This window comes from Grammomys surdaster, unplaced genomic scaffold (assembly GCF_004785775.1).
Source record: "Grammomys surdaster isolate TR1022 unplaced genomic scaffold, NIH_TR_1.0 209, whole genome shotgun sequence".
Classification (NCBI taxonomy): Eukaryota; Metazoa; Chordata; class Mammalia; order Rodentia; family Muridae; genus Grammomys; species Grammomys surdaster.
In genome coordinates, this window is record NW_021604654.1 from 1,689,795 (window position 1) to 1,701,158 (window position 11,364).

At 53.5% G+C, this 11,364-nt stretch overlaps 1 protein-coding gene across 1 annotated transcript; it reads right to left on the reverse strand.

Annotated features, from left to right (window-relative positions):
- Positions 1 to 2,805: 2,805 nt before the first annotated feature.
- Wdr18 (WD repeat domain 18) lies at positions 2,806 to 10,681 on the reverse strand. Its single transcript, XM_028771693.1, has 10 exons — positions 10,463 to 10,681; positions 9,536 to 9,646; positions 5,443 to 5,576; positions 5,145 to 5,286; positions 4,352 to 4,495; positions 4,207 to 4,271; positions 4,006 to 4,130; positions 3,751 to 3,917; positions 3,096 to 3,164; positions 2,806 to 3,014 (listed from the first exon to the last, which is right to left on the reverse strand). The coding sequence occupies exons 1-10, from the start codon at positions 10,670 to 10,672 to the stop codon at positions 2,886 to 2,888; spliced, it is 1,296 nt and encodes a 431-aa protein (XP_028627526.1). The 5' UTR covers positions 10,673 to 10,681; the 3' UTR covers positions 2,806 to 2,885.
- Positions 10,682 to 11,364: the final 683 nt, after the last annotated feature.

An 11,364-nucleotide genomic window follows, 5' to 3' on the forward strand; every position in this document is an offset into this window, starting at 1 on the left:
GGAGCTCCCAGAGCAGTCTAGCCAGTACAACAGTGTGCAGCCCAGCCCGGGGGAACTGAGGCAAGCACATCTGGTAGAAGTCTGTAAGATCGAGCTCCTGTCCTCCAGCCCTGGCAACAATATTGAATCACAAACTTAAAAAGAAAAAAAAAAAAACACATGTATTTATGTCTCATGTTCGTTGTGGGGAACTACATTCCACAGCCCATATGAGGACAGTTTTTGGAGATCTTTCCTGTGGGCCTCGGGAATCAAAACGGGGTCCTCGAACCTGACAGCAAACACCTTTACTCAATGAACCATCGCGTTTGGTCTTCGTTCTCTTTTAAATCTTTATCACTCCCACCATGAGGAGCAGCAGCGTTCTTCTGAGACCGGGTTTTATTCCGTAGCCTTTTATGCCTGGCTGACCTTGAACTCTAATAGAAAGCCATGTGCCTCTGCATCTGGAGGGCTGGGATTAGTGAGTGAGTGAGTGTGAGTGTGTGTGAGTGTGTATATCACACTGGGGAGGAAACTGCTCTCAGGGGTCACTGGGTCCCTCGATGCTGGATATGAGCAACTCTGTTGGTGCTAGGAACCAAAACGGAGTTCTCTACAAAAGCAGTCTAAACCAACCATAGAGGAATCTTTCTGCTTTCCAGAACTCTTCTTTACCCTTCAAAACCTAGGGTCAAATGTCCTGCTGAAAACCCCTGCCACCTAGACCGCATGTCAGACCCCTCTCATGTGTGCATCTTGCTATTGTCTCATTTACTGATCACTGCCCGTCAGTTCAGGGAGCACAAGGGTAGCCCCCATTCAGTCACTCCTGTGTCTCAGGCCTTGCATTACAATGGATACTCTATAATTGCTCTGGAACCTTCTATAGCTCCCAGTTGTCCAGGTCCCCCAACTCATCTGACTCAGGGCCCACTTGTTATCCAAGTGTAGCCTATAGCATCAGAGATCAAAGGCTTCCCCAGCTAGGAGGGCACTGCTGGAAACTCTGAGGTCTGTCCTCTTCCTGGCTCTAGAAGATGTGGCATTCCCCCAGAATCCTGCACTGCAGCTGCCTGCAGGGAACACTCAGCCCTGATCAATGAATCTACACTTGGTCAGCTCTCCCTCCTCTCCAACCCCTCCCGCCCAAAAACCTCATTCTCCTTGCAAAGCCAACATTAAAACAACAACAAAAAAACCCCATCCATCAAGCAAATAAAAAAGCCAGCAAGACAGACTGTACTCTGAGCTGGCTTTTAACCAGATAGCTTGGCTATGGCAGGCTGTCTAGGCACCTGGCCAGGGCTCCAGAGGACATCAGGCTGGGGGTCCTTCAGGGTTCCTGTCTGGGGCTAGCCTGTCCGGGTTACCATGCCACTTCAGAAGTCCTCAGGGCACTCTTCCTGAGGCTGAGATGCCACCAGCCTTAGATCCCCTTCCTCTGACAGCTGCCTTTTGTCCATACTATCATCTGGCACTCTTTCAGTAGGCCTCCCAACAGTGCTGGTGCTGGTTCTACTCCATCCACTGAACATGAAACAGCTGGACTGCAGGTGTGTCAGGACTCACTAGCACTCCTAACAGAAGGCCCAAGAGGGACCTCCCACTTCAGCTGAATGACAAGAAACTCACAAATATGAATTTATCCCCCTGAATACTGTTCTAGACATTTCCTGCCACGGAATCCTTCAGTGCCCCTTGTCCTCAAGGTCCCACCACACTCGATGCTGGACCATGCAGCATCCACGTCCCTCCCATGGACAGTAGGGCTGTGCTGTGTCTTTGCCTCTATCCTGTCCCACTCTTGTCACCTGAGGAAGTCTATGGGGGCTTGGTGCAGGCTGCCCCACTGCTCAGGAGACTGGGGACATGGACCTTCGTGCAGCTTGGCATTCGCCCAGCCTGATATAATGGCAGAGTCCCCAGTCAGGATGAGGTGCGTGCACAAATCAGAGAATACAGCAAGGCCTAAAGAGGCTGAAGGACGCAGACGGGCTGATGCTCAGATCTACAGGGGGACCCGGCCTTCCAGGTCAGCCTGGGCTAGTGAGGTCCAGGCTCTGATAGGGCGGATACAGGGTTGGTCTTTCAGTCCAGCGACAGCAGGTGGGGACCAACATTTGGGTGGCAATGTATGGCTCCACCCCACATGTGCCACTGTCCCTAGCCAGAATCAGAGGCATAATTAGGAGTATAGTGAACATCCCAGTCTCAAGGGACCTCCAGAGGCCTCTGGTTGGGTGCTGGGGACCCATGGCTGGTAGAGTGTGTATATTCTTGCCTCTCCAGACACCCCTGAGGGGGCAGGAGCAGCTAGAAAAAGCCAGGGAGTGGAGGGAGGGGTCAGAGTATCTGTGCCAAGAACAAAACGGGCCAACTCTGGGGGAAACTAAGTGCTAAAGAGGACTCGGAGGTCCATGTCATAGGAGGCTGCCATTCCCCAAGGGATGGTCACCTGAGGGCACAGCAGTCCGGGCTCTGGCCTGAGGTCAGTATTGGCACTCTTCTGAGTTGCAGTGCCAACAGCTCTGATAAATCACAGAATTTCTGGATTCCGTGTTAGGCAGGGCCATCAGTTGAAGGCAGCTTTCTGGAAGGTTCTGTTGGTATTTAGGCTGGATTTCAGGTTACTGTTGGAGTAGCCCCAGGACACTATGTAGGGACTGAGCTTTGGATATCCATGAAAGACTGCTTGCTGCCTGACTAGCCCCTGTAAATGGGGACTCTGCAGTCTGTTCCTCAGTAACCCTACCCCATCTCTCAGGCCTCAGGCCTTCCAACCAAGCCCCAGTCCAGCCAGGGACAGAACAACTGAGGCATACGATGATTTTCAGTCCATCCTTTGTTAAAACACTAATCCCAGCCCCACGGCAAGTGTTTGTGTGGCAGCTGCCCAGCCCGCATCACTTAGAGGGCCGCGTGATAATGCGCGTGGAGAAGTCAAACAGGTCCCGGTTGATCTTGCGCAGGCTACGCACCTCCTCCTCCAGCTCAAACACACGAGCTGGCAGCATCTGGCTGCCTAGCATGTTCTGTGGAGAGAGGGGGTGTGGGTGGGGCTGTTGCTGTCCGCACACCCGGGACCGCTCACCACCAGGATTAGCCCCACCCACCTTCTCCAGATAGCCGGACAACACTGCCTGCAGCTGCTCCAGACGCTCCAGGTAGCTAGGGTCTTTGCCCTGTAAAGTAGCATGGTCACCTGTGCTGTTCCCCGCCCTCAGAGGACCCAGCCTCCACCACAAGACCAGAGTCCAGGGCTAAGGGCAACATGGGGACCTGTAATATCCAGGCCAAGAAGGCTGTAGAGCAGAAGGTAGATTGGGCCAATGCCCAGATCCAGCAAGGTACACAGTGGGACTGCAGGGTGGGGTTTGACAGCCAAGCTTCTCGGACACTAGGCCCTCACCCTGTCTGCCACCTTCTATGAAAGGGCCTGCCACTATAGAGTGACACAGACCTGGCTTGGAGCCCCATGGGAGGCACTGAGGATGCTAGGTGGAAGCCCCTTCCTGGTGGGGTGTCTCCTGACCTCAGACTGCCCTGACTGTTGCCACCCATCTACTCCTCAAAGAACCTAGTGACCTGCCACTCACTGAGAGCAACAGGACAAGTCATCTGAGCGTGTGAGGCTGACACGCAGCAGCGGTGGGTGCCAATGATCTGGGTAGCAAGATAGGCGCACCAGCAGCAGGAGGAACTCTGGGGTACGGAATGTTCTGGAACAGTAGCTGAGTGGACATCATGCAGGGGCCCTGTGGGTCCTACCTGCAGGTGGAGCCCAAGCTGCAGGCGCAAGCCCCCACCCTGGGCTTCATCTCCATGCTCAGCACCCAGCAGGTGCTTGTTGAAGTGGGGCAGGGGCAGGCTGGGTCTGAATTCAGGGTTCAGCATGCTGGCTGGGGCTAGCATGATCGCTGCATTGGTCACTGGGCCTGAGGGACACAATAACACAGCGTCAGGGCCTGGCTGGCAGACGGGCCCTGCCTTGTACCTGCGTGGCCGTGCTGGCCTTGTACACACCTTTGAGGGCAACTGTGCGCAAGCACTGCTTGCTCTTCACATCCCACAGCCGCACAGACTCGTCATGGGAGCCTGAGAGCAGAACGCTGCCATCTGTTGACACCGACAGGCATGTCACTTGGTTCCTGGGAGAGGGGGGACAAGGGTTGGGTGCTTCATGGTGTGAGGACTGTGCCGACCCCACCTGGCTGAGGTGACTACCTGTGTCCTTTGAAGACCTTCCCTGTGTTCTGCTCGGGCTGGAAGCTGTGCTCCCTCAGTCCGGGCTGTGGGTGGAGACGGGTTGTAAGTGCCTGTGATATAGGGCAAAGGACTGGGGGTGCCTCAGTCCTAGAGGGCCACTCACCCAGCTGCACAGGTCCACCTGGAAGATTGAGCCATCGCTTCCTCCACAGAATATGTGGTGCTCGGCCAGGTCCATGGTCACAGACATGATGCCCATGTCAAACAAGACAGACAGTAGCAGGTCTCCCGAGGAGATGGCCCAGAGCTGCAGAGACGGGAAGCCTGGCACTGTGGACACCCAGGCACACAGCCAAGTCGGGGAGCGAGGAGGGATGGGGACCCTGGCACCACCACGCCCATGCTACCAGCCTCTGAACCCCCACAGAATCACAGGCACCCCAGCCGCTGTGGGGTTGCTGAAGACCCAAAGCACTAGCCAGGGAATATGTCTCCAATCCTGCCCTCAATCCCTCCGCTCCTAGGCAGAGGCAAGGGGGTCTGTGAGTTACAGGTACACACCAAGTTTCAGGCAAGCTGTGACCACACAGTGAGAAAAATCTCAAAAAACAAGCAAAAAACTGTCTAAAACTAGAAGATAAAAGAGGGCTGGAGGCGAGGCTCAGGTAGAGCACTGGTCTCACAGACTCATGGCCTGGGTTCCTTCTCTAACACTGTGCCAATAACAAATAAACAAGCCCAAACACTCAAGGGCATCTGGCCACTGATGCGTGGACGAGTGGGAATTTCCAGCAGACATGCTGGACAGTCCATTTCTGAGTGTCCTTGGTCCGGCATAGGGATTATGGGCTGTCTGGAGCCCAGACAGCCACGGCAAGGGGGAGGCCAGTCTCCATCCCTCCTCGCTGAGATCCAGTGGCTGCCAGGAATTCATAGGTCCAGGTTAGGGATACTACCTTTATGGTCTGGTCCAGTGAAGCGGTGGCCACCCGGGCCATGGGGCCCCCAAAGCCGCAGTGCAGGTCTGTGACTGGGAGCGTGTGCTGGGACCAGACATGTCTCGGAGCAAGGATCCTGGATGGGTCTGCCTGTAGCACACTGGGCACACAGTAGTAGTGAGGCCATGTGGAAAGCCCCTGGCCTGCCTCCCAAGAATGGGATACCCCAGATGTCACCAGCCTCCTCGCTGCCCCGAGGCCCCCCCACAGCCTTTCTGTGTAGATCTTGGCCCATGGCCTATGGCCCACAGCTTACCTGCAGAGGCTCCAGGCCAGCACCAGGCAGTCCTTGCCCGTGGAGACAAAATGGCTACCATCACCTGTAAACTTCAGGCATGACACATCCTGGTAGTGACGGCTGAGGATGACCAGGAGGTTCCCTGTGGAGACCTGTGAGAGGCCAGGCACCAATGGTCAGGGGCATAGACTATGGCAGCCCATGCCATCCACCTGCTCTAGGGTCATCGACAGACTGACCCAGGAAGGCCGCAGGCCCGCATCAGTGTGCACTGGCCAGCTCTGGCTGTGTCCTCAGCGTCTGATGATAGTGGAACCCCACTCTGTCCTCAGAAAAGAGGCCCCTGCTGCTCAGCATGTGTGAGGCTCCAGCTCAGCACACACAGGGGCAATGGTGGAGGTGGCCTCCCACTGCTTGGGAGGCTGAGGCACTTGTGCCCTGAGTTTGTGGTCAGCCTCAGTTACGGGAGAACCTTGCAGAAGGCAGAAAAACCCAGCAAGCAACAGGGTCCTGGCAGGGTGAGAGCGAGGCTGCAGCCGGAGTGCCTGCATCTAAGGCTGGTGTTTAGACATTCCAACTCGCAACAGGGAGGGGACCAGGGGCTGCTCAGGGGCAGTGTGGTGAGCACAAAGGCTAGGCTCCATGCCAAGGGGGGCTGGGTTTCTGTTGGGTGTCTGGGATAACTCAGGGTGTGGAAGGACAACGCGGCTACTGCCCACATGGCCACACCTCAAAGAGAATATGGCCCACAATCGTCAGCAGAACCTTAGGCCCAGCAGGCTCTTGGGTGCCACACAGATGCTGAGACTTATGGGTCCTTTGTGAGCCCCTCACCCCAGAGAAAGGGCAAATTCCCACACCTGCCTTAGCCCAAGAACCTGTGGACTGTGCAGTGCCCCCTGGTGGCCACAACTCAGAAATTCTTAGCGACCCAGGATGGAGCAGTAGCCAGCCATCAGCAAGAGGTGGCACCAAGCTAGTCTTGGAGAGGCAAGCAAACAAGAGTCACCTGGGAAGAAGGAACCTCAACCGAGAATTTGCTGCCACTAAGCTGGCCTGTGAGCCAGTGTGGGAAATTGTCTTGATTAAATGTTGGACTGGGCCCTCCACCTATGGAGGGTACCAGCCCTGGGAAGGTGGTCCTGGGTTGCATAAGAAAGGATGCTGGGGCTGGAGAGATAGTTGAGTGGTTAGAGCACTGGCTGTGCTTCCAGAGGACCTGGGTTTGATTCCCAGCACCCACAGGAGGGCCACATCCACATGTAACTCCAGGGGATTCTACACCTCTGACCTCCAAAGGGCACCAGATACACATGTAGGCAAGACACTCACACACACACACACATACACACACACACATACAAACACAAAAAACAAACAAACAAAAACTGCTTTAAGCCGGGCAGTGGTGGCGCACGCCTTTAATCCCAGCACTTGGGAGGCAGAGGCAGGCGGATTTCTGAGTTCGAGGCCAGCCTGGTCTACAGGGTGAGTTCCAGGACAGCCAGGACTACACAGGGAAACCCTGTCTTGAAAAACCGAAAAACCAAAAACCAAAAAACCAAAACAACAACAACAACTGCTTTAAAAGGCCGGAGAGAGGCTGGGCGGCGGTAACACACATCTTCAGCCCTAGCACTCTGGAGGTGGAGGCAGAGGCAGAGGCAGAGGCAGAGGCAGAGGCAGAGGCAGGTGGATGGATCCCTGCGTTCAAGGCCAGCCTGCTGGTCTATCGATCAAGTTCCAGGACAGCCAGGGCTACGATACAGAGAAACTCTGTCTCAAAAAGACCAAAACCAAGAGGGATGAGTATGGCTCAGTGGCAGAGCGTTTGCATGGAATGCCCAAGGTCCTGGGTTCAATCCCCAGGATAGCAAATAAAGAGATACAAATTAAAGTCAATGCAACACTACCCAAAAACAATTCCTTAATTAATTTTGGCCGGGCGGTGGTGGCACACGCCTTTAATCCCAGCACTTGGGAGGCAGAGGCAGGTGGATTTCTGAGTTCGAGGCCAGCCTGGTCTACAGAGTGAGTTCCAGGATAGCCAGGGCTATACAGGGAAACCCTGTCTCAAAAAACCAAAAAAAAAAAAAAAAAAAAAAAAAAGACCAAAACCAAAAGAGTTTAAAGAGTGCTTTAAAAGGCTGGGACAGCAACTGAGTGGAGATCTCCTGCCCAACAGGCTTGGTGCTGGGCTCGAGAAAGCCAGGCACTGCCACCCCAGCACTGGGAAGGTGGTACCAGGAGGCTCTGGAATTCAAGGGAGTTCAAAGTCAGGCTGGGCTACATGAGACTCTATCTCAGAAAACAAAATCCAAGACCACAGCTTCTCCTGGGTAAAGTAGTTGCCACTCAAGTGTGAAGACCCAGTGTCAGATCTCCAAAACCTGAACAGAGTACAGGCAGATGTGAGTCTCCGGCATTCTGAGAACTCTTGGAAACTTGGAACAATAGGATTCTGTCCCACAGAAGATGCAAGTCAGGGACGAACAACTGATGTTGTTCTCTGCTGCCTACATGTAAACAGTCACGTACAAAGCATGTACATGTGCACACAACAGGCACACAAAACCCAAGAAAGAACAAGAAAGGGAAGTCTCAGATGCAGGGCTCTCAGGACACAGCAGAACAGCCCATGTGACCCTCTTCTGTGGGGCCGTGATACCTTGGCTTTCGTTTTCCTCTCTGTCCAAGACAGCTTCAGAATCGTGGGCTAGGAATGATCATGGAGGTCCTGGGATGGCTTCGAGGAAGATGAAGCCAGGAGTAGCAAAACCCGGCTGAGGTCAGCTCTGGGCTTCCAGTCTTCCATCCACACAAGGCCAGGTCAAGACAGCCTAGAGCATGTAGTCCTCCAGGCTTACTCACTGCCAAGGTTATTAACTAGTCCCAGCACAGCCAGGCAGCCAGGGCAACAAAAGGCTGAAGACTGACCTCCGGCTCGGTGGGAAGCAGGGGGACGATACCTTTTGTCCCTGACTGTGAGACAAAGGGGGCTAGCTACCACTGGGCTTATGATAGTTTTATTTTATACATTTTTTTAAATTTACTTATTCATTTTATGTATTTGAGTACACTGTGGCTGTCTTCAGACACACCAGAAGAGGGCATCAGATCCCATTACAGATGGTTGTGAGCCACCGTGTAGTTGCTGGGAATTGAACTCAGGACTTCTGAAAGAGTAGTCAGAGTTCTTAACCGCTGAGCCATCTCTCAGGGGCCCTGACAGTTTTGCAGGTCTAGGGTACTCTCAGAGGCCAGATGAGGGTGCTTAATTCCCTGGAGCTACCGACAGTTGTGAGCTGCCATGTGGGTGCTGGGAACTAAACCTGGATCCTCTGAATGAGCAGCCAATGTTCTTTTTTTTTTTTTTTTTTTTTTGGATTTTTTTTCGAGACAGGGTTTCTCTGTGTAGTCCTGGCTGTCCTGAAACTCACTCTGTAGACCAGGGTGGCCTCGAACTCAGAAATCCGCCTGCAGCCGATGTTCTTAACTGCTGTGCCATCTCTCTCATTCAATAAAGTTTTAAAAGATTCTGTGCTTTCCAGGTTTATTTTCTTTTTGAGTGTTTTGCCTGCAAGTCTATATGTGTACTAGGGCATGTTTGGGGCCTAATGGGATCAAAAGAAGTGTCAAGTTCCCTAGAACTAAAGTTACGGATGGCTGCATACCATCATGTGAGTGCTGGGAATTGAACCCATGTCCTCTGCAAGAGCAACAAGTGTTGTCAATCACAGAAGCATTTTTCTTTGCTGTTGACTGTGGATATAAACTGAGGAGTTGACTTGCTTCCTGCCCTGACTTCCCTCAATATAAACTGCAAGTATAACCGAATAAATGCTTCCCTCCTCTGCATAGCTTCTGGTCACCACCCTTTCTAAGTTTCTTTCTTGGCTGCTCACAGCAGCACTAGGTCCACCAGTGGGGTGAGCACTGCGCTGCGTCTCAGTCACAAGTTAGGACCCTACAGACATGTTCCCATGTTGGTCTCAGAAGTCATGGGTAAAATCCCCAAGACCACCTGCCTACCTCAGTTAAAACTGGTCCCTGACCAGTTTTACTCTTTAGCATTCCCAAGTGACATATACATGTGACAAGCTGTTCTCACCTCCCACAGGTAGATGCTCTCTGCAATTCCTGCCAGGACATACAAGCCGTTAGGTGCTGTAGTCAGACAGGTGACGGGCCCAGGACACATGATTTTCTGTTGGAGCTGGTCCTAGGGACATAGAATACAAGACAAACTATGTAAGTATCAGGATGGAGGCAAAGGAAGGGAATTTTTTTTTTTTTTTTTTTTTGGTTTTTCGAGACAGGGTTTCTCTGTGTATCTCTGTCTGTCCTGGAACTCACTCTGTATACCAGGCTGGCCTCGAATTCAGAAATCCGCCTGCCTCTTCCTCCCAAGTGCTGGGATTAAAGGCGTGCGCCACCACTTGCCATCAGGAAGGGAAAAATTTTAAGTACAGAGAGCAAGAGAAAGTGGGTTGGGGAGATAGACTGCCCAAGTGAGTGGTTGGAAGTGCGGCTCAGGGTTAGAACCGTCTGCCTATATCCCCCTAGTGAAGGGCAGGGTCGAGGCTCAGTAGTAGGAATCCTACCGGACAAGAAGGAAGTTCTGTGTTCCAGAAACATACGAACCAAAAAGACCCCAGGCCTCAGTCAGTCTTGATAGTTAAGATCCACGACAAAATCGGGTAACAAAAGCAGGGGCCGTCAGTCTACCTCTTCCCGTGGCTCCTTGGAGTCTCTGATGTGCCATGCCGACCAAAAGCATGACTTCTAACGGACCCCATTTTCCCTTCTGCATCAAAATTAGCACCCCTAATACAAGTGTGCAAAAGCCGATTCGCCATACATCTTTCTGATCATGCGCGCAGAAATCTCTCAGGGCGCCTCAGCGCCAACCTCCTAGGGGAAAATCCCTTTACCTCTGAGTACACCCCTATCACGCAGCCACACCAGGGTCGCCGGGACCCTAACCCTGGAGCGCCCGAGTATTCTCGACTGCCCCGCGGACGCTGAGGTCTCGCACCTTGCGCTGCAGCTCCCAAGCACAGATGTAGTTCTTGCCCTGCTGCGCTGCTAGCAGGTACTCGCCATTGAGTAGCGCCAAGCCTCGCGGCCCCGCTTGGCCGCCTCGATAGGTGAGCAGGTTGGCGCCCGAATGAAGCTCCCACACCACGCAGCTCCATAACTGTGCCGCGGAGTCTGTACACACCACCACTTCCATGGGCGCCGCCATCTTGCCTTGTCAGCCCCGCCCCCGAATCCCATCATCCTTAGCGAGACTGTCAAAATGGCTCCCGGCCGACTAGAGCGGCCTTAGTGCCTCCTAGCGGCCGAACCGGAAAGTCGACGCATGCGCAGTACCTCCACCGAGCCGAGGAGGCGGAGTTGATTGTCTGGTGCTAACTGGCTCCATGAAGCCTAGATAGACATTAACGTACTTTAGGCGGGGCTAACATGCGCATGCGTACAAAGTTCGCTGCTCTGGGGCGGAGCTAGCCGCGGGGGTTCGAGAGGGAGGAGCCGCACCTGCATATGCGTACAAACCATTGCGCGAACGGTGCTGCATTAGACCGAGCCGCGCAGGTTAGAACACCCGCAAGCTTCTCCGAGGGCGGGGCGGGGCGTGGCGGGGCCGGGCGGGGCGGACTGGATTCCTGCACATGCGTAGAAGAATGGCCTCTCAGCATTCTCTGTGTAGCGGAAGATGCTCTTGCTACCCGTTTGCTGGGTTTGCCTTTTTTCTTTTTCTTTCTTCCCTTTTTTTTCCCCCCGAGACAGTGTCTCTGTTAAGTTGGGACTAAAGCCTTGAGCCTCCACCGCCAGCGAGTTTAGAAGGGGTTTTTCTTTTTCTTTTTTTTTTTTTTTTTGGTTTTTCGAGACAGGGTTTCTCTGTATAGCCTGGGCTGTCCCAGAACTCACTCTGTA